The 23,789-nt window shown below is 41.1% G+C and overlaps 2 protein-coding genes across 5 annotated transcripts in view; one reads left to right on the top strand and one right to left on the bottom strand.

Annotated features, from left to right (window-relative positions):
- Positions 1 to 23,789, top strand: part of LOC104337941 (transmembrane emp24 domain-containing protein 7) — a 121,874-nt gene that overhangs the window by 95,963 nt on the left and 2,122 nt on the right. The gene's annotated exons all lie outside the window — the stretch shown is intronic.
- Positions 4,807 to 23,789, bottom strand: part of LOC104327307 (protein fem-1 homolog C) — a 37,250-nt gene continuing 18,267 nt past the window's right edge. For all 4 annotated transcript variants that reach the window (XM_075446459.1, XM_075446460.1, XM_075446462.1 and 1 more), the window contains exon 3: positions 4,807 to 10,631. In XM_075446459.1, coding sequence (XP_075302574.1) covers positions 9,322 to 10,631 — 1,310 coding nt within the window. In that variant the 3' untranslated portion in view covers positions 4,807 to 9,321. The remainder of the gene's footprint in view (positions 10,632 to 23,789) is intronic.

Genomic DNA, 23,789 nt, shown 5'->3' with positions numbered 1-23,789 from the left:
ATCATCCCTCGTGACTGTCTTCAGTCGCAATCATCCAGCTGCTTCAGGTGGTTTTCCAGTCTGACCCTTTCATGCACTCATGCATACAATAACTACTAACCCGTGTGGCCTGCTCGGATCTCTGCGTTCCCGTGCTTATTCTTGACTAATCTTCCATAAGTTGCGTATAGCTCTGTCAGTTTCAGTTGTCAAGAAAGAATTCCTGAGTTAATAAAAGGACGCACGTTCCTTCCCAGTTTCTGAAGTTAATTTCTTGAACAAGAATTTATTCAGCATCAAGTTGCTCATTAGTTTTCTGATATTGTTACACGATGCCTAGAACATTTTTTTGCTTGTTTGTGTCCCTGCTGATGTATTTCCTCACTTCAAGAGTTCTCTTTTATTCGAGCAGATTGCTGAAGAGTGGATAGTGCAGATTGTATCTTCTAGGCAGTTAAAGTTTGTATTGAGAGGCCTTTTACTGAATACACTTCAGTGACTTCACATCAAGCACAGAAGGAGATCACAGAAATTTTTAGCACCACGTCAGAGAATACTTCAATGACTATGCATAAATTCTTAACTACTAGGAAGACACAAAGCTACCATCTCTACTTTTGCTTCTTTTCCTGGGGTTAAAGTTTGCTAACATTACTGAAGTGTTATTTCAGATTTTTTTTCCAACCTGGGAGTTTATGATATGCGAGTACAGACACTGATACTTTATCTATAGTAGCTGCCTTGCACTGCTTTTTGCCACCAACATAGTAAGGATACTTCATTTTCCCATTGAGTATTCTTCTAACAGCTTCTTGCCACCCCCACCACCCCCCTGCCCCACCCCAAAAAAAATCTACCATTGCCTTGTAAATAAGCCTGGTTTTTCAGTAGCAGCATGCCCTTCTTTCATCACAGAGGACTTTTCTTCCTTTCTATTTTCTGCCAGCGTAGAAAAATATCACACTGTTGAAGACTAAATGGATCAGGGTTCAAGGAGTTATTAATAGTGGCATCCAACCAGTTTATCTCTGTACCATTTATGATTAGAACAACACATTCAGGCACCTAGACTGGTGCTCATCCTAGCTCCTGATCACAGCCCAACTCAAAGTAGGCAGCTGCCTAGATAAACACACCGCACTCACTTCTGGAGAACAGGAGCACCTATTGCATTCTATATAGCTTGCTCGTCACAACTATTGCTTACTGTCCCCTGCCCTTACTGATACCGCTTGACAGAAGGATCAAGGTGTGCAGGAGGGTGATGGCTGCTGTATACAGGGGAAGCAAGGGGCCTTCTAGCAGCAGCATGAAACAGCAACCTGGTGGTTAAACTAGTGGAACTTGGGAATGTGGTGGTGCAGCCCCCCCCGCCCGGCAATCCTAGAACCAGTCAACATTGTATTCTTGCTTGCACTGCAAGAATAGTTAGCTGGTGTGCAGTGAATCGGGACAACTTGGCATTTTCCTTGTCTTTGTACAAGAACAGTGAGTTGGGCTGATCAGGCACCCCCTGACCGCACCTGAAACTCCTGAAGCCTGGAGTCGCACCTGCCTGGCAAGTGTCAGAACTGTACATTCTGGGTGGTACTGGAATTGTATAGTTTCTGTCTAAATATCAGGACTGCATCATGTGGATTGTGACCAGGATGGAAAATTACTGATGCCTAAAGTCAATCATCTTGAGACCCTATAAACAGCAGTACCAAGGAAGGCCCTTTGAGCTCTTCTGGTCCGCAGCGGGCTGTGCCCAGTAACCCCCTCTGAGTGGGACGCCTCTCAGAGTATTTCACAAACTACTTGGGCTCATCTCCTTGAGACTCAGCCTTCGTCCGTTGAGAAATCATTTGATTTGGAGTATTTCACTGAACTCGAGGGGAATTTTTATGATTGCGTGTGCGCATGTGAATCGATTCAAAACATAATATTCTATTACTGTGATTGTAATAGCAAATTCTTTCTAATCACTTAGTAAATGTTAAGTTAACCAGTGACTAACAGCTGCTAACTTCCTGTGACTCTCTCTCTCTGAGCTGCGAGCACACCATGAATTGCTGCTAAACACATCCCTTAGACATAAACCATTGTGGTCTAAGGCCAGTTCTGGATCCAGCCACACCTAGGCTCCTCTCTGAGGAGGAGTTTGGAAAGCAAGGGGGTCCAGTCCAAACCTGGTAACCCAACAGGAGGGTCTCCCTATCCCCTTACACTTTTCTTCCACTCTGTAGAAACCATTTTCTACTCACAACTCCCTTTGATTTTGTATTCCATTCATTTAAGAAGTAATAGAGTGAACCTTGCTAACAAACTCTGTAAGATCACATTTTCTAAATTTTCAGCAAAATCTTTTCTTGCAAAACCTTTGAGTGATCATTTAAGCGACCTAACCACTCATTCATGACAAACTGGCGTAGTTGGCAGGATAGCAAGTAGTGTCACTGATTACTTACAAAAAATAGAATAAATCCATTTCCCAAATTCTCAGATGAATGGGTTCGTGACAACTGGCATGACTGGGAAGCAATAGAAAAACAACTAACCACTCATTCATGACAGGGAAAACACTGGGGAAGTGACACATCAAAGGCAGATTTTCCAGAAGCCACAAACTACAAAATCAGCATGTTTGAAAGAATCAAAGCATATGAAAAGGCACTTAAACAAGTGCAAAGCTTTTAAGTACCTTCCGCATGGGAGGAAATCTAGTGTTATTGATTCTATTATGAGATTTGCTTAGATTTATAACAGCTTACATCACCAACAACTGCATAGTACTCATCCACAACCTAAATACATTGCGCAGAGTAACGAGGAAAGCCTAAATTTCACATTGACAAGAAGACTAAGCAACAATGTAAGCATCCTTACCTTGTTTGAAGAACCAGACAGATGAATAATAGACAAGCAAGCTGAATCCTACATTTCTTCCAGTTCTCTCACTTCCTAACTAATACTATTTAGAAATAGCACAAACTGCTTAAGTCATGGCAAGAGCCAAATCTTCCTGAGTGCTTCCCATTTCAACATGGGCTTGGAGTCAGCCACAGCTGTGGCAGAGGAAGATTGGGAAACAGCAAAACACCTGGGAGCAATTTGGAACAGTAAAGAGACAGAGAACACAATATGATACAAAAATGGAATGTCTAGAAAAGGGTCATCAGAGGTGGAGGGAAATTTGAACTCCTAGGTTTTTATGTTTGAATAGCCACCATTCCTCATTCTCTGCACCAGATTTTCACAAAGAACTGCCCATCACTGGCAGAAAGGGGCTGACTTGTTTGGCAGCCAATTTCAACTAGCAGTGCAACACAGGGGCAGATGGGAGAGGCAGAGTGGACAGCTGAGTTCAGTGGGTGTGAAGGCAAGTCATCACAGCTGGAGAAACACTTCTGCACAGAGAATCAGAGAGAGTTGGAAAATGAGTCCCAGGCATGGACACAGATGACAGATTTTGCATAGGCATAGTTTAGATAGCCAGTAGACACTTCTAGACTAAACATATATCATCTGCAACCGCAGAGAGATGAATAATGATGTGATTCTTTCCAGTTCTTGGTTTCCTAATTAAGAGAATCTATACTTGATTCAGTAAGTCATCTATGTAACAATTATCTTACTGTGTGTTATAGTTTTGGCCCGTGGCCAGCAACAAAGGGCCATGCGGTTGCTCTACTGCCCCTCCCCCCACCGGGGTGGGGAGGAGAATGGAAAGAAAAAGGCAAAAAACTCGTGGGTTGGGATAAGGGCAGTTTAGCAGAACAGCAAACAAAGCAAACAGTAACAACAATACTGATAAGGAGAATATACAAAACAAACACTGGAAATGCACAGAGCAACTCTCACTGCCCGATGCCCCACGCACTCCCGAGCCGCGATTGACTTCCCCCCGACCACCTCCCCCAGCAGAACCCAGCATGATCGCACATGGTATGGAATACCCTGTTTTGTTTGGCCAGTTTGGGTCAGCCAGTCCGGCTGTGTCCCCTCCTGGCTTCTGGTGAAAATTAACCCTGTCCTGACCAAACCCAGGATACTGTGAAAGCTCTGGACCAATTTTCCTCATCCAGTGCCTCATCTTCTTGATGCTGTTTGTTACCAATTAAGAATAAATCTAAATAAACTCTGAAATGAAGTATACACTGCCTTATGACTACTGTGCATAAAGATCTCAAAATTCTGATGGCAATATGTTCTACAGAACAGAAGACACTTGAAGACCTCTTTAATAAGGATCTTGCCATAATTCTTTTATCCTTGGAGTATTTTTTTTTCTCTTTTTAAATCATGGAAGCAATAGGGAAGAGACTTCAAAAGCTATAAAAAAAATTAATCTGTGCATCTTTCTTGGAAAACTGTCTTGCTTATTTATTACAAGATCTTGCTAGTTACTTTTGTTTATGCTATAAACAAACTCTATTATGTTTTAACAGAGTTAATAGCATGACCAACTGTATTTTCTAGAAAAAATGTCAGTGTGTCTCCTGTATCCTCCAGTTAAAGCTTTTTCCTTACTACTGCCCATCACCAGAATTCAAAGGTTTGGCTGGACCACCATTTCATAGTAAGAGAATGAAACATGATAGTCTGTTTAAGGTATAATAATTAACAAGAAGATCAAAGTCTAAAGCTGTAGCACTCACATTTAACTATTCATACTCAACTGAAAAAGAGGCTTAGCAACTGGTATTACAGTAACCCTAAAGAAAACAGATAGACTCAGACAGGTGTTATCCAAAACATATTTTTAATGTAAAATGCATTTGGAACCTAAAGAGAGTAAGAGCAGAGAAATATATTTGTTATTCTCTTTTTACATTATCATTGAAGCTAAATTAAAAAAGAAAATGCAGTATTTCAGTACACGGAATTTATATATTTAAATTTATAATTCAAATATTTAAATTACATGGAATTTCCCTGCACAGGAAGTCTTTGTGATAGAATGGAAACAAATACAGTTAGTTAAAACCAAATCAACAACAACTTTTCATTCTGCTCACTGAGGGTTCAACAGTTACTTTCACACCCAGAGCAAAGAAATTTGAACAACGTAAAACAAACTATATTTAAGTCTAGAATGTCTCCATCATATTCCTCAAAGTTATTTTGAAGCATTAAATACCACTTCATTGTAGTCACAGAACACAGAAATTAGTGTTAAGTCTTTGTACTCGCATTTGTCAATATTTTAGAGTATAGCAGGCATTCCACTCTATAATTCAAAGCACGAGGAAGCTATTTCCAGAATAGTTTTATCCTGCCACTATTAACTTGCAGCTGATGTAAAACTGAAGAGGCATGTCTTTCCTATTAAGGTTTTTATCCTTTTTAATCCTTCAGTAAGAATTTTGCTATAGCATTCCATTCCTTCTATGAGACAGTGTTTTATAAAAAGTGGAAAGAGTTTAATTTCAACCAGTTTCAAAACAGTTGTTAAAAGATATTTTTTTGTATTTAGGTAATATATAAAAATACCTCCTATCCAAGGACTGTTGCAGAGTATACATGGAAGAAATAACCACACTGTTGCCTTGCATCTTGCATTTTAAAAAGTGCCTTTATACTGTGTGCTTAACAATCAGAACCTCAGAGACACCACAGACAGCTGGAATCTTGTTACTGACATAAGCGATATAAAAATAGGAATCTAATTTTAGAATTTGTCAAGAACAGCTTTTTTTTTTAAAAAAAAAAAAAAAGACACACAATACTTTTCATCTTCCTGGCTGAAGTATTTCAGTGGAAGCCGAAGCAGATTAGAAGGAAAAGTGCTTTGAGTATTTATTAAAATAAGTAAATCCAACTTCAGAGGTCTCAACAAGCAAGGGGGTATCGGTATCCTTGTCTTTAAAAATATATATACCTGCAAATTACTTAATCAGTTTTTAAATCTATTTCACCCCCACAGGGGATACAATTTTTTTCTCAATGTTCTCACTATCTTTATGGGTTGGCAGCTCTGAAAAAGTACTTTTAATCAGAAAAAAAAACAAATGGGAAGACAAGAACAGAAAAGGAATGAGTTAATAACATGACAAAAAAGGATAACAGTTCTGTGTGTTCTGAATGCTCTTTAGTTCCTTGTCCTTACTATAGTTTGTGTTCAGCTAGCAACACTATTGCATTTAGCATCAACATATTTCACTAAAATAATCTTATTCCCATCTCTGAATGGGTAATAAGACTAAGAATTAAAAAAAAAACAAAAACACCACCACCACCACACCAAAATGCAAATTAAAACATCAACAAAAAACCCCTAGTCCAGAAAGTTGGTATCGATACTTAAGTGGAGACATTCCTGGTTTGAATTAGGGGCTGAGGGGGCAAAACTGCTACTACTCATTAGCACTGGCCATATTGGCACAGGCACCTCAGACAGGGCCTACAGACCTTACCCTCCTTCCCAGTCAGTAAATCCTTAACTAATCCCTAACACATTACCCAACATAGGCTCTGGACCCATTTCTTTTAAAATGAAGATGAATTTAAATGGGGGTAATGTACACATACAGGGTTAAATAGAAAGTGGAATTAAATACATTAACTCATCCATCTGGTCACCTAAGCTTGAATATCTGACAGTTAAGAATTCAGCATTAACTCATCCATCTGGTCACCTAAGCTTGAATATCTGACAGTTAAGAATTCAGCATTAACTCATCCATCTGGTCACCTAAGCATGAATATCTGACAGTTAAGAATTCAGCAGATAGCCTCATGACCTTGCAAAATTAAATTCTAAATACAGGTGATAATCTTTAGGATTGATGTGTATTGGTAGATATTTAGACAGAATTACACAGAGTAAATCAGTACTTCGTAAGTTGAAAAAAACCAGAAAACCCCAAAACCCAAGTAGCTAACAGTAAGCCCTGTAAGGCCTGGCAATTTTCACTAGATTTACACGTAGTAGACAGTGATATGCTTTCTCTTCTGGGGTGTTTTCCATTCAAAACTTTGTTAACAATAGTAACACATACTACCAGAATTTTTTAGTTCTATTTCTGGACTAATAATCTCTAAGTAACTAATTTTGAACAGGATATTATACAGTTATAAAGACAAATTCAAATCACAAACACTTAGGAGCAGTACAGATTTCAGAGTATAAAACAGTGATCTAAAAAATCCCTTTCTCTGCAACCTATACAAAGAAGACTATTTTTTATTACTTGAAGTAGAATGCTTTTTATGGCTTGAAGTATAACGTGGATCATTTCTAGCGTGGTATGATTTGTTGATTACACCAACTCACAGAGTAGTAGAGAAGCATATCAAAAAAAAGAAATACAAAATCAAATTACTTGTTCTCAACTGACAACTTAGGTGGCATGTAGTTTAATCATTATAAATCAGAAAAAAAAATCAGCCAATTTAATAGAAGTTTACTGCTGCACATTTTCAAGAGAAACAAATAGGATTTTCTTATACTCAGAATTTCATATAATATAGGTATGCTGTGGAACAAACAAGTGAAAGTTGTTTCAAAATACGTGTTTGAAAGTGGCAATATATAAACAGCACTACTTTCAACATATCTTTGCTTAAAAATACCCCAATATTTTCCCCAAGAATGGCTAAGCTTGTTGGCTCCACACTGTACACTAAGAGAAAACCTGAAACAGTCAAGAAGCAAGGATTAACTTTTATATATATATATATATATATATACTCTTTTATACTCAAGATATTCTTCATCAACTTAATTCACAAAAGAAAAATACTCTAACATCAAATTTTAAAAAACCCTCCTAAATAATTTTTTTCATTTATCTACTTAATTTGGCTTTTAAACATCTCTGTCACCAACAAAAGCCTAAATCAACTTGTTGAGTTTCTGGAGCAAGAAACCCATTTACTGCCCATCACTGAAATGAAACATCAAGTCAACAATATCTAATATGATAGAATACTAAATTTGCAGGTAAACTGTATTCTACTCAACACAAATTAATGTCACTTAGACATTTGCAGGTCTAATGTGCCATAATAAATTCTACTATTAATCAACAGTAAAGTGCTGAATTATATTAAATACCTGAATCTCACTCTCCTTTATGAAATTCTTTTATAGATTTCTTATCAAGTCAAAAGAGCCCTTTCTGTTGTAAAAGTTAAGCTATTATGCAATTATTATAAAAATAGGTAAGTTTAATTAGGAGCTATATATACACAACAGAACTTCTTTTTCTTTAAGTACAGCTGGCAGATAATAGAGATAGAAAAAACATGCATTTATAAAGATATTTAAAATAAAGAAGACACTGCTATAGAATTTCTATTACTCTGGCATACAGCCATTTACTATGTTATAATGATACTGATGATGCCTATATTTCTGGAATGATAAGCATCACACCACCAACGTGCTTTAGTTTCTTTTGTAGCTAAAGAAGCTGATTTATAAATTTAAACTATGATGGCATACATTTCATCTATTTCTCATTAGAGTGTATCATTGAGGTTCAACTTTGAACAAACTTTACATCTAGTAACATAACCAACACAAGCAAGACACTAGTGCAAAAGGGAAGCTGTCAGCTGTATATGATGAGGACTCTTCCCCTAACTACATGATGTAATGACTATGACATTAAAAGTTCAAGTGGATTACTATGAGAACAAGAGAGATTTTCTTCTCCCAAATTTAGCACAGATTTCCAGAGGAAAGCAACCTCAGTCACAGCTAGAATAAAAAAGTTAAACCCCAGTTCAAAAAGGTGATATGTAGCTCCAAAATTAGTCATGCTATGAAGGCTGCATTCTCAAAAGGAGCTCCAAACAAAACTGCAAATCAAAATGGGCATTTAAGTTGCACAGAAATATGTTCACACACAACAGTCACATTTAAGTGAGTGCACAGAGAAGATAAAAAGCACTTACGGTAGTTGCAAATATTAACAAGTCTATACAGTTTGCACAGTTTAAGAAGTCCACTGATTAAGAACAGAGTAAGAGTAGAAATGCTCAAGCAAAACCAAATAAGATGACCCTCCAACTGTATAAAATCCACTCAACAGTTGTAGTAAAAAGATATCAGTGGAAAATATTCAACCTCAGTCCTAAACACCCAACAGGCAACTAAGACCAGAATAGACAAGCCTTTAGCAAACAATTTTAAGAGTCTAAATATGGCACTACATTTCTAAATAATCCACAATATATAAGGCATATTCAAATATTAGTTAACCAACTCTGCAGATGCAATGCTAACAACACTTTAGCCAATGAGAGCAAGATGGGGCAAACTAAGGGGATATTGGTATACCACAACAGTGCTCAACAAAAACATTGTCACCAAGTCACACTTCAACAAAAGCACTCTGAGATTGCACATTATTATCTATGGAGCAAAACAAATTTCTCTAGCTTTTCAGGGATGTGCCCTGCATAGAATATGTTATGATTCACTATAACACGAGCAGCAAGACACTGCAATGTAGTATGATTTATAGGCTGGATTAAGTTTTTTGCTATTTTCTTCTCATCCAGCAAATCACTAGCAGTTTGTTTACGTGAGTTTGTGGCATCAAAGTGTGAACCTGACTTGATAAGAAAATTCATGACGCCTGGATGGTTGTTCAGTGCAGCAATATGTAAAGGACTGTTGTTATCAGAGTCTCTGACATTTATATTAGCACCACATTCCACCAGGATAGCAGTAACTTGTAGAGAGGGGAATTTACAAACTGGGTAGCGACCTACACACGTAGTATTCTTGTCAACAGCAAGGTGAAGTGGACTGAAGTTATTCTTCCCTCTAGGCTGAAGCTTGATAAACTTGTAAATAGTCTGTTTCTTAAAATGCTCCTGTTCTGAGCTGCAAGGTACTTTTTCCAACAAGCAAATTAAATGCAAAATGATAGAAAGGGCTTTATTCAGCTGTATTGGATCAGGAGGGCACTGGATTTGTTTCATGGCCCGCTCTATTTCAAGAACACTTTTGCACAGTATACTCATGAGATCGTCAAACGTAACAGTAGTTCCTAGCAGGCCTTTTGCCCTGTCCTGCAGCATGAAGGAGAAGAGTTCAGCAAATGATAGTAAACTGCTGGCTGTCATAGGGCTCAGTGGATCTAGATTGCTCTGTTGCATGTCCAAAGCATATTTCCATAAGTTGATGCATCGCTTAAAGTTTCCAGAGTCTGCATAGACAGCACCTCTATATCTAATATAGTAGGATGTATCTGGGTGCGAAGGACCAAGAATACGTTCCCTAATTAATAGTGCTTGCATTCTCATCTCATTAGGGTCTGCAATAAGATTTTCTAGCTCTTCTGAGCTGTTTACCTCTTTAGCATAATCATAGGCCATAATTAGTGTTTGTGGCACAGGTTTGTTCAGGATACTAGTCCTATCACTGTATCTCATTTCCATAGCTTGCTTCCAGTATTTCAAAGCGCCAAGCAGATCTCTCTTTTTGTCCACGAATGTTGCTCCTAGAAGTTCCAGAGCGTTTATACATTCCATCTTACTGGTCTGTTCATGTTGGGTCAGAAAGTCCACAATATTTGTATGGCCTGTCACACTGGCTGACAGAAGGGGAGTCATTCCATAGCCATCCTTTTCCATCTTCGCACAATACTTGAGAAGCATCTTCATGATCTCTAAACTTCCAGATTCTGCACAGTCATGTAATGCAGTGTTTCCTAGCAAAAGAAGAAAAACAATTACATAAATCATAATCAAATTATAGTCCAAATATCACCACACTGATACTTAAAAAATAAAAGTAAAATCTGTTTTGACATCTACAGACTACTGATACCTTTAAATGACAAGTTAAAACATTCAAAACCTGATTAAAACATCAAGGCTACCAGGCACTTATATAAATCAAAATGCTTGACATAATTACCCCAAAGAATTAAACAGATTTTAAGGACACTTACGTCTCATTATTCAAAACTTAAACCAGAATTCTCTACTACATGAGCAATTTTGTATCTGCTTTCAAGAATAAAACAGAAACCTAAGCTTGCCATCTTAAGTGGTTATATTTTCCCTTCTTCCCTTGTCAAATTTCCTTCCTTCCTATCTCCATCCATGATAAAAAAAAAAATCTGTATAAAAATTAAAGCTGTGCTAACTCAACATTGGCTTTGCTCACCTCTGCACTGTACCTCTTCCTCTCTCTTTCATCCAAAGCCTTTGATTAAAGCATTCCAAAGTAATAATTGTACAAAAAGGCAAATACAGCTCATCACAACAGGCCCTTCATCTCAGCTGGGGCCTCAGAGACTGCCAGAATATTCTGAGGGACCTGCTTATTTTGTCAAGCCTATGTATACACACAGACAAACTATTCTTAGTACTTTATTAGGTCTTTATCCTGAAGTCCCACATTAACCCTTCTGCTCAGGATTGCCAAAAAACCAAAACAAAAAAAACAACAAACAACAAACCCACAACCCAAATAACGCCTTCAACACAGAACATGCAGCCATTTGTCTTATAAGTTTATCATTTACATTAAGTTTATTTCTCATTAAGAGAACGTGCAATGTCATGCTAAATACATTCAGGTGGCACACACACTATGTGGTGAAATTTCCAGCAAGCACTAGTGCCACCTGACTGAAAAACATATTTGCAGCAAATTAAAAAAGAAAAATTGGATACCACAGTTAAATATTTAACTACTATGCTTCAACTAGAAGAAAGTTTTGCTTAATATCATATATGAGTATTTCACTGGGGTAGACAGGAAGATGGATGACCAGTAACTCCCCCTGCTCCCCCTCAACGTAATAAAGCCTCTTGTGTGATTGACTGCTTTTAAAACTACACACTTTAAACCTAGCTTCTTTTCCATCTATACTACAGGTTCAGGCATACCAACCTTTCAGCCTCCCACTACATTAACATGAAAATAATTAACAGCACACCCATGTAAGAATCACAGCCCCCTACCCCTCAATTAAAATGTCTTATACCACTAGCTTTGCAAATTCTGATTTACTGACCATCAGATCATCAGTATCTGCTACACCATCAGCAAGTTTCCACATTCTCAAGTGAGACCTCCTTTTCTAAGGATTCTGTACATTTATAATCATATGATTTGGCTTTTAAAAAGTTCAGAGAGAAGGTTTTAGGAAACTTCCTTATTTGCATTTTTGGGAGGCTTTTTTCTATGCCAACAAGACACTGATTTGCAGTGGACTTTGTTGTTGTATTTCTAGATCCATAACAGAACTGAAGTAGGTAGAGAAACAAAGCAGTAGTCTTGAAATATTCAGCTGATGTTCGGGAAAAATGCACTTTTGTAGCTATACAGCCTCCTGATCTCAATAGCTTAGATTTACCTTTGTACATTTTCTTAACATACTCCTCTCCTCCCCCAGGCTCTGATCTCTAAAATGTGCAGTTCACTCTATATTAGAGCATTAAGCCAGTAAAAGTGAAATCAGTCCCTAAAGCATGCCTCATATTTGTCTTAAAAGCTGAACGCTTCATTGAAATAAACTGAAAATAAGATGGAGGTAAAGGCTTTCCATTAACAAATTCTTTCTGCCCAGAATGTATTGTTCATTGTGTCTTAAATAGGTTAAATTCAAATGCAAAAATATTTGAAGTTTGTACGTGTATATATCTATCTACAAGAAGAAAAAAAAACCCTCGTATTTGTTAAATACATTTCAGAAATAGAAGTTTTGTTCCTTGTTCTCATTCCAATTATAAGAATCTGAATTAAGTTTATGTAAATAATCTTGGTATCTGCTGGAGAGCAGCTGTGCGGAGAGGGACCTGGGTGTCCTGGTGGACGACAGGTTAACCGTGAGCCAGCAGTGTGCCCTGGCTGCCAAGAAGGCCAATGGCATTCTGGGATGCATCAAGAGGAGTGTGGCCAGCAGGTCGAGGGAGGTTCTCCTTCCCCTCTACTCTGCCCTAGTGAGGCCCCATCTGGAGCACTCTGTCCAGTTCTGGGCTCCCCAGTTCAAGAAAGATGAGGAGCTACTGGAGAGTCCAGCAGAGGGCTACGAGGATGATGAGGGGACTGGAACATCTCTCCTACGAGGAGAGGCTGAGGGAGCTGGGCTTGTTCAGCCTGAAAAAGAGAAGGCTGCGAGGGGACCTTATAAATGCTTACAAATATCTGAAGGGTGGGTGTCAGGAAGATGGGGCCAAGCTCTTTTCAGTGGTGCCCAGCGACAGGACAAGGGGCAATGGGCACAAACTGAAGCACAGGAAGTTCTGTCTGAATATGAGGAAGAATTTCTTCCCTCTGAGGGTGACGGAGCTCTGGCACAGGCTGCCCAGGGAGGTTGTGGAGTCTCCTTCTCTGGAGATATTCAAGACCTGCCTGGACAAGGTCCTCTACAACCTACTGTAGGTGACCCTGCTTCGGCAGGAGGGTTGGACTAGATGACCCACAGAGGTCCCTTCCAACCCCTACCATTCTGTGATTCTGTGATTCTATATCTTCTAGCTTTTGACTTCACAGTATTCTTATTTCCTTTTTAATAAGAAATTTGGTAATGGGACATGAAGTTAAAGTTTGAGTAAAAAAAAAGCAAAATTCAGAAATATCTGGTGAAACCATGACTGTCCTCTACAATTCAATACCTACTTGTCACTAGCAGAACCAGATGCTTTAGATCCACAATGCAAAACTCTATCTTATCTTTTGAGTTAGATGATCAAGTAGTAGCTTGCTTTTATCTTCTGTAGATAAACCACTAGGATGAGAAGAAGCGTATCCAAGAGTTTTGCGAGTTTTAGTATACAGCAAAAGGATGTAGAAACTCAAGGTCTATTTAGATGAAAGTGTTCTAATGGGCACAGAACATTTTGCCTCTGTTCCCCTGCTAGTATTCCAACCATCCCCTCCTCACTTTCTCTTCTAATCTTTCACTTCCTGAAACTTCACATGTAAATTAATCTGCTACTTCTTCCTTAAACTTGCTTGTGGACCACCAGAGGAAGAATTGACAGCACATTTCAAGATCTGCTTATCGCTCTCAATTCCAGTAACCAGAAAGACAGTAGTAAAGAAGAACAGTAGTTAGTTATTCAAGACAAACTGAGTCTCGATTCAAGCACACTGGATAATAAGAATCTAGCTACTATACTAATCAAATTCATACTAAAGGTGTGCAAAAAGCTATTTTCAAATGATTATGACTAAAAGTTAACAGGTTTTTACAATTATAGTAGAACAGGAGCTGTGATCGCATTGTCACCTCGATTTAATTGCAAGTTCCAAACATTAAAAAAAAAAAAAAAGCAACACCCCAACCCACAAAAAAAACCCCAAACCCAACCCACAAAATATTAGATTGTTTGTTAACATACAGTGAGCTTAACTTTCTAAATGTTCTTTTTCCAATGCATTTCTGAATAGCGGCCAACTATTTTACTATCACTTACAAAAAAAATAAGCTGAGGAAGACACCTCACACAAAGTGGCACCCCAAATTATCTGTTAGATCAAGACTTATGAAACTAAAACCAGGTCTTAATAGGAAGTGATTCTCAGTCTCAAATACCCTTGTCACTAATGGAATGTTAAGTCAGTGACAGGAGTTTCACCTATGAACTGGTCTAGTCACACTATAGTTTCTACAGAGACCAACAACATTTCCAATCACAGGAACAGATATTTTTCAAAAATTAGACGGATTAACAGTTTGGTTTGTCAGCTGTACTTTATTAACTATAATTCCTTCTTTCTTTATTACGGAAAACTGTTCATACCTCCAGATTGACAAGCATGAGACCTTTAAATTCTTAAGATGGAAAGAGATCAAAAGCATACAAATACACAAAACCAGCTTGCCAAAACACAGACACATTATAAAAATCATCTTGCTGTGCTGGAGAAAGTCTAGTCAAAACTTAACTATAGCTGTCAAACCAGAACTAAATACTGACTGGCTCCTCAGGCCATCTGCACTTCTGGAATACTCAGTGATGAAGCCAAAACCAGATCCATCTGGGTGCAGGCTGAGCCACCAGTTAATGTAGCCAGTTTAAGGTGCATTCAAACCCATACTACCTCATTCATAAACGAGCTCTGAAACACTAGAAAGGTCTTTTGGATCTTCCTAGAAGCTATGCTAAGGCACATAAAGGACAGGGAGGTGATTTGAGACAGCCAGCATGGACTCACCAAGGGCAAGTCCTGCCTGACTAACCTAGTGTCCTTCTATAATGGAGTGACTACATCAGTGGACAAGGGAAGAGCTATGGATGTCACCTATCTGGACTTCTGTAAAGCCTTCGACATGGTCCCCCACAACATCCTTCTCTCTAAATAGGGGAGATAAGGATTTGATGGGTGGATTGTTCAGTGGATAAGGAGTTGGTTCGAAGGTTGCAGACAGGGGGTAGTGGTAGTGGATGACAGTGACAAGTGGTGTCCCTCAAGGGTCCGTTCTGGGACCGGTACTGTTTAATATTTTCATCAATGACATAGACAGCGAGATCGAGTGCACCCTCAGCAAGTTTGCAGATGACACCAAGCTGAGTGGTGCAGTTGACACAACAGAAGGAGGGGATGCCATCCAGAGGGACCTGGACAAGCTCTAGAAGTGGGCCTGCGTGAACCTCATGAGGTTCAAGAAGGCCAAGTGAAAGGTCATGAATCTGGGTCAAGGCAACCCCCAGTATCAATACAGGCTGGGGGATGAAGGGATTGGGAGCACCCCCACCGAGGAGGACTTGGGGGTACTGGTGGACGAAAAGCTGGACATGACCCACCAATGTGTGCTCGCAGCCTAGAAGGCCAGCCGCATCCTGACTGGCTGGGTAGATGAAGGGAGAGCCGCAGATGTTGTATACCTTGACTTCAGCAAGGCTTTCGACACAGTCTCCCATAATATCCTCCTAGGGAAGCTCAGGAAGTATGGGCTGGATGAGTGGTCGGTGAAGTGGATTGAGAACTGGCTGAATGGCAGAACTCAGAGGGTTGTCGTCAGCGGCGCTGACTCTAGTTGGAGGCTGGTAACAAGTGGTGTGCCCCAGGGGTCAGTACTGGGACCAGTCTTGTTCAACTTCTTCATCAGTGACCTGGATGAAGAGTTAGAATGTACCCTCAGCAAGTTTGCTGACGACACCAAACTGGGAGGTGTGGTGGATACACCAGCAGGCTGTGCTGCCATTCAGCGTGACCTGGACAGGCTGGAAAGTTGGGCAGAGAGGAACCTGATGAGGTTCAACAAGGGCAAGTGCAGGGTCCTGCACCTGGGGAGGAACAACCCCATGCATCAGTACAGGCTTGGGGCGGACCTGCTGGAGAGCAGCTGTGTGGAGAGGGACCTGGGTGTCCTAGTGGACGACAGGTTGACCATGAGCCAGCAGTGTGCCCTGGCTGCCAAGAAGGCCAATGGGATCCTGGGGTGCATTAGGAGGAGTGTGGCCAGCAGGTCGAGGGAGGTTCTCCTTCCCCTCTACTCTGCCCTAGTGAGGCCTCATCTGGAGTACTGTGTCCAGTTCTGGGCCCCCCACTTCAAGAAAGATGAAGAGCTACTGGAGAGAGTCCAGCGGAGGGCTACGAGGATGATGAGGGGACTGGAACATCTCTCCTATGAGGAGAGGCTGAGGGACCTGGGCTTGTTCAGCCTGAAGAAGAGAAGGCTGCGAGGGGACCTAATAAATGCTTACAAATATCTGAAGGGTGGGTGTCAGGAAGATGGGGCCAAGCTCTTTTCAGTGGTGCCCAGTGACAGGACAAGGGGCAACGGGCACAAACTGAAGCACAGGAAGTTCCGTCTGAATATGAGGAAGAACTTCTTCCCTCTGAGGGTGACGGAGCCCTGGCCAAGGCTGCCCAGGGAGGTTGTGGAGTCTCCTTCTCTGGAGATATTCAAGACCCGCCTGGACAAGGTCCTGTGCAGCCTACTGTAGGTGACCCTGCTTCGGCAGGGGGGTTGGACTAGATGACCCGCAGAGGTCCCTTCCAACCCCTACCATTCTGTGATTCTGTGATTCTGTGATCCTGGGATGGATCAAGAGAAGTGTGGCCAGCAGGTCGAGGGAGGTGATTCTGCCCCTCTACTCTGCCACCAGTTACTGAAGCCAGTTTAGGGTGCATTCAAGCCCATACTACCTACACTCTGAAACACTAGAAAGGTCTTTTGGAGGGTGCCAATTCCAGTGCTGATCTAGACATGGCCTGGGATGGAAAAGATTCAGAACTACAAGTGTTTGCACCAATGTATGTCAGAATCTTATGTTAGCTGGGCAAATTTAACTTTAACATTTACATTTCAATATATTAGTGTACGTAGTTTAAGTTATATTTGAGGTATTACCTCCCCCCCCCAGACAGACCCCAGCATGACGGCACATGGTATGGAATACCCTGCTCTGTTTGGCCAGGTTGGGTCAGCCCGCCCGGCTGTTCCTGGATTCCAGTGAAAATTAACCCTGTCCTGGCTGAACCCAGGACAGGGTGCTCTGTAGATCCCCTTCAGTAATGATTTGTTCCTTAGTCCCCACTTGAAGTGCCACAGATCGATACTTTCAAATCTTTCCTTCCCGCTTCGACGAAGCGTCTGTAAACCATATATTCTGCAACTGTTGGGAAAACAGGGGAGCTATTTGTATCACAGGAGAAAGCTGGTGCGCATCCTTATCTAGGTCTGCCTCATCCTGTATATTTAGCACTTTAGTAGTTCCTTCAGATATGGAAAAGATCTCACAATAATGATCTATTTGTGCATACCATTTCCATATGGAGGCCCTTTGGGCCACCCCGTCAGGGGGTGGGGTTCCCGTTAAAACTGCTTTGGTCACTTTAAATGGGCCCCGAAGGATTATGGGTTGCTGTCAGATAGTTCGTTCGGCCTCTCTCAAAGCTAGACTAACTACAAATAGGCTCTTTTCCCAAGTCGTGTACCTTTTTTCAGCATCTTTGAAACTACGCGAATAGAACCCGATGGGCCGAATGGGCCCCTCTGGCCCCTTTTGCCACAAATTAATCAAGAGCCCCGTCCAGGCAAACCCCCATTCGATTTGGACTGGGTCCGTTGGATGGATAGGTCCCAGGGCTTGGTAGGCACTTGCCTCAAACACCAACAGTCGTAATGCCTCATCGTGGACCTGGGTCCACTCCCATTGGGCCTTTTTCCGCAGTAAGTCATACAAAGGTCTAGCAATAATCAAAAAATCAGAGATATGTTTTCTCCAGAACACGAGTAGAATCATAGAATCATAGAAAGCTTTGGGTTGGAAGGGACCCCTAGAGGTCATCTAGTCCAACCCCCCCGCAGCGAGCAGGGACACCGCTAACTAGATCAGGTTGCTCAGAGCCCTGTCCAACCTGGTCTTGAATGTTTCCAGGGATGGGGCCTCCACTACCTCTCTGGGCAACCCGTTCCAGTGTTTCACCACCCTCATTGTAAAGAATTTCTTCCTTATATCCAGCCTAAACCTACCCTGTTTTAGTTTAAAACCATTACCCCTTGTCCTGTTACTGCTGTCTCTACTAAAAAGATTGTCCCCATCTTTCCTATAGGCTCCCTTTAAGTACTGAAAGGCTGCAATCAGGTCTCCCCGCAGCCTTCTCTTCTCCAGGCTGAACAAGCCCAACTCTCTCAGCCTGTCCTCATAGTACATAGTACATAGAGTAGTCCTAATGCGTGTTGTAGATCTTTCTTTGATTCTGGCATTTTAATTAGGTCGAGGGAGGACAGAGTATCAGGGAGATACAAGTCATTCCCCCCCTCCACCAGATTCCCCAAAAATTTCACTTCACTAGAAGGGGCCTGTATCTTTTCGGGCGGAATCGTCAATCCTATGCTTTCTAAATGGGTAATAATGTCCCGCTGTGCCTCCCCAGCTTCCTCTATCGGACTCCCTCCCACAAGCACATCGTCTATATACTGATAAATCTTCACCCCTGCTTGTATGGGGATCGCTTCTAATTCCTGCGCTAGGGCATGGTGAGCTAACTTGGGAGAGTTCTTATAGCCCTAGGGAAGCCGCGTGAAAGTGTACTGCTGTCCCTCCCATGTGAAAGTGAAACGGGTTTGATCTTCAGGTTGAAGGGGAACCGTAAAGAACATATCCTTAACATCAATAGTTGCCAAAATAGGGTTCCTGAATGGTGCTTAATGAGCTCGGCAATGTTAGGCACAGCAGCGGGTAACGGTCCCGTATTAGCATTCAAATGGCAATAATCGACCGTTAACCGCCACTTTCCATTTGGTTTTCGCACCGGCCAGACCGGGGAATTGTAAGGCGAGTGGGTGGGAACTACGACTCCTTGTTCCCACAGCTCTGCCAGTACAGGAGCTGTGCCTGCCCTGGCTCCTAACGGCAGCCAGTAGGGTTTCGCATTCGTGAGTTTAGAAGGGGAGAGGGCAGGCGCCGCTTGTAGCAGACACACCTCCGCGCTGGGGGAATTTCCCTGGGTATCACGTCACTGTTTACCCTTTAAAACATCCATGCCCAAAAGGTTCATTTGGAAAGGTCCCACAGCTACCATGGTGTCCATGGGGTCTTCCTCTCCCGGTAGCCATAATGTCACCGGAGTCATGGGCACTGTCTGGGTTTTCCCCAAGGCGTTTCAAACTATCAGGTGTCTGGACGGGACTGAAATTCCACATTGTTCCGCCTCGACCCGGCTTAGCGCAGTAATTTGTGCTTTGGTGTCAATCAAAAAGGTTACCGGTCTCCTCTTTGGCCTTACTGCCACCGTAATCGATAAATCCCCCTTGTTATTGAAGGTGAGTTGTCGTACAAACATCCACCCTCCGCCTCCCCCCTCACCCTGGGGGGGCGGAGGGTTTAGTTTCTCACCATCTTCTTCCTTATTTCGTTCCCCCTACAGATTCACCAAGGGTGGGGGACCAGGACCTGGCCCAAAAGTGATTTCTTGCCCTGACCATCTCTGCACAAGCTGTTCTAGCTTCTTGGTCGGGAGCCCATCCATTAGGTCCCGGGGAATGCCCTTCTGAAGCCCTAACTGCCACAGCCCCTGCCGATTCAGGGGCTTTTCTTTCCCGCCTAGATCCGGGCTTTTCCCCGAGGAAAACGGCCTTTTACTCCCTCATTCTGCAGCTCGCACCCCGCTGGGGGTGTTTTGAATTCTCCCCTGCAGCTGGATCCCTATAGTTTAGGGTGCATTCAAGTCCATACAACCTCACTCACAGCAGAGCGCTGTAACACTAGAAAGGTCTTTTGGAGGGTGCCAATTCCAATGCTGATCTAGACATGGCCTGGGATGAAAAAGATTCAGAACTACAAGTGTTTGCACCAATGTATGTCAGAATCTTATGTTAGCTGGGCAAATTTAACTTTAACATTTACATTTCAATATATTAGTGTATGTAGTTTAAGTTATATTTGAGGTATTACTTGATTTAAAAAATAAAACACCCTCTCAAAAATGTTTTATTACAGACCATTCTGTACTTGTTAAAATACTAGAGTCATCCTTAGGTCACAACTATTTCATCTTTACATGTTATCATTCACAATCCTTTATTTTCTATTTTCAACTCAATATTTTTAAGATATTAAAAGAGTCATAACATAAAAGCATATTAAAGACAAACAAATCAAAATGCACTAGTAACACCAAAATTCTTACAATTGCTTCACAACTATTGATATACATCTTGCTCGCTTTGACAATAGGATCAATGGCAGCTATTCATATTGCACACTGTAGATCCATCACCACATTATGTTGCCTTTTACACTCTTTTATCAGTTGCCAGATATGTATGCTATAACACACTGATAGTGCAAAAAAATTCACATAAATTAAGCTTAGCCATTGTCTGCATAAATTCAGGTACAAACCAACAGCTTATATGTCATTAATTTACAATGCAGCTATGCAGAACACGTGGAAATATTCCTAAACCACCGAGGATTTTCAGTACTCCCTCCACCTGGACCTCCTTCATTAAGAGATTTGCTTTTTTATTAGTGATAACTGTAAATGTAACAAATGTAACATGTAGGGGATGTTATCACTTCAGGTGGTCAGAAACAAGTCTTGGTTCTTTGTGAATATTGGGACGGTTGCAAGACAAGGGACTCCTGAATAATCCCTTTAGGCGCCTGGGCCTTGGGAGAACAGGTATGCAAACTACAGAGATAAGGAGGCTGCAGGATAATCTGAAGACCCCCGCCGAGAGACGCCAAACAAACATGTGTGACGGACATTACAATATATTAATGAATTCTCGGAAAAGCCATTACTATGATAAGCATTTCTTGGAAATGTAATTAATATGTATGTTAACACAGCATAAATACCTAGTAACTGTGTCTCTTCGGTGCACACGTTTGGAGGAGAGATCCCCCATGTGCCCGGCGCCACAATAAAGAATACCTGCTTAATAGTCTGCTGACTATTGAGTCTTCAATTCCGGCTTTTCACAGCATCATTTCTGGCGACCCAGATGGGACCCGCTCTGCTCGGCTGCAGGACCCGCTGAGAACAGGACTCCCTAGGGTACCCCCGGGATTTCCCGGAGGGACTCCTCGCCTCACTCGGATCACTGCGGGACCAGACAAGGACCATCTAAACGAGTACAGGCATTCTTTTTTTTCCTTTCTTTCTCTGTTTTGGTATGTGAGACCGGTCATTTGGAGAGTTCTCATAAGTCGTAGGAGACGTCCTACGCTGAGCGCTGTACACCAGGCTACTAGTGCCTGAGGGTGTACGTCTTGGTGCGTTGGTACAGGCACGGGTTGTGCTTTGCACTTCTGTAATAACGTGCTTTTGGTAGTTGTGCGTTGGTACAAGCATGGGTTAAGCTTTGTACTTCTGTAATAACGTGCTTTTGGTAGTCGTGCGTTGGTGAAGGCACAGGTTGTGATTTGCACTTCTGTAATAACGTGCTTTTGGTCTTGGTGCGTTGGTGCAGGCATGGGTTAAGCTTTGTACTTCTGTAATAACGTACATTCGGTATTGGTACGCTTAGGAAACCCGCTTAAGTTGTACTTCTGGCGATACGGATTTGTTGGTATTGAACTTGGATATCGGATATCTCGGATACTGGCTTGTTAACATACCCATCAGGCATCGTAAAACCAAAAAAAAAAAAAAAAAACCACCCCAAAAAAAACCACCTTGCATGGTGAACCTCTTTTCTCGTGACCAGAATATTAATTGTGACATTTTTGGAACGTGGTCAGAGCAGGACAGAAGGGGACGACAGATTAAAATTGTTAAGATAAAGACTAACAGAAGTACAGAATCAACAAAGTAAAATGGGGGACAGCAAAGCAGTGGTATTTTAAAGAAAAGCCCCTTAGGATGTATTCTAGCACATTGGAAAGCTTGTGTGACTGTGTATTGAGCCTCTGTGTGAAAGACAAATAAGTCAAAAAAAAAAAAAAAGAGAGAAAAAAAATGGTGAAGGAAAAAAAAAAAGAAAAAAATAACCTCCACGTACGTTTGGCACGTTCTGCTGATTTCCGGTTTTTGACTTGGGACTGTTGTATTTGAACTCTGATTCATCGGGGCCGTGGTTTATGATTTCTTAAGTATCAGTGCAGGGTCTTCCCGTGGGGAGGGGGATTTTGAGAGTCTCTCCCAGGATCTATATGGCAACATTGGGAAAAGTAGGGGGAGACCCCTCACTCAACAACATCTTAATAATGTATGGGGTTTGGTTTGCTTAAAGAAAATCGGCATGATTTAAGAATTGAATTGGGAATTTGGGGATTGGTTTTAAAATACTTACAAGTTGGTACATATTGTGGGGTTACAAGTTCTCCAGTTATTTGGCATTGATCGATCATTTAGGGACTCTGGTTTTGGGGTATGTATTAAATATACTGTATATATTGTTTTGAAGGAGCTCTATGTATATAAACATGTTAACTGAAGTAGTTTGCCTGTATATATTGTTGTACTTGGGTGATACAGTTTGTAAACAGAAGGATTTTAAAAGATCGCTTCTAGGTTGTGTGTGTGTGTGTGTGTTTTGTGTTAACTGATTGGTGGAGAAGTTGAGAAGTTATTTTATTGTAACATGAGCTTCGGAGGGAGGTGATCCCCTCACAAGGAAACAATTAATTAATTAATTATGATATGTTGTTAGAATTGATGCGGTTTTGTGGACAATTAAAAAGTACAGGAGATGAAAAGTTTAACGTGGTATTTAAAAGAAGAAAAAAAAAAAGGAAACCCCCTCTGGATTTTACAAAGGCTTGTGTAAAGTGATTAGAACAGAAAGGTATCAAGTTACCAGCTTCTTTGCTAGCTGCTGCTCTAAATGAAGAAAAAAAAAAAAAGCAAAGTTCTTAGAAGTTAAGCAACAGAAAAACGAAATGAAAAAGAGGGGAAACAAGGTAACTTTTTACAGTATGGACTACTAGTGGAGTGTGAATCAGAATACAATACTCCTGTGTTACCAGTAAAAAAACCCCAAAAAAACACCAAAACAAAAACAGGTGGAACTTACTGGGTAGTACAGGATTTAAGAGAAGTGAATAATATTGTTAGGGGCATACACCCTGTGGTAGCAAGTATGGTTTACAGTATTGGATTTAAAGGATGCATTCTTCTGTCTGCCTTTAGCCAAAGAAAGTCAGAATTTATTTGCATTTGAGTGGGAAAATCCTACCACGGGTAGAAAAACCCAGCTTGCCTGGACAGTGTTAATCCAAGGTTTTAAGAATAGCCCAACGATCTTTGGAAATCAACTAGCACGAGAACTTGAAGCATGGAACCCTTCCTCCAGAGATGGAACCCTTTTACAGTATGTAGATGATTTATTAATAGCAACTGAAACAAAACCTGACTGTATACAGTGGACTATCAGTTTGTTAAACTTTTTGAGATTAAATGGGTATCGAGTCTCTCAACAGAAGACTCAGATGGTGCGGCAACG

This window comes from Opisthocomus hoazin, chromosome W, assembly GCF_030867145.1.
Source record: "Opisthocomus hoazin isolate bOpiHoa1 chromosome W, bOpiHoa1.hap1, whole genome shotgun sequence".
NCBI lineage: Eukaryota > Metazoa > Chordata > Aves > Opisthocomiformes > Opisthocomidae > Opisthocomus > Opisthocomus hoazin.
Note: the sequence above shows the minus strand (reverse complement) of the source record. Positions and strands in the feature narration are given on the sequence as shown.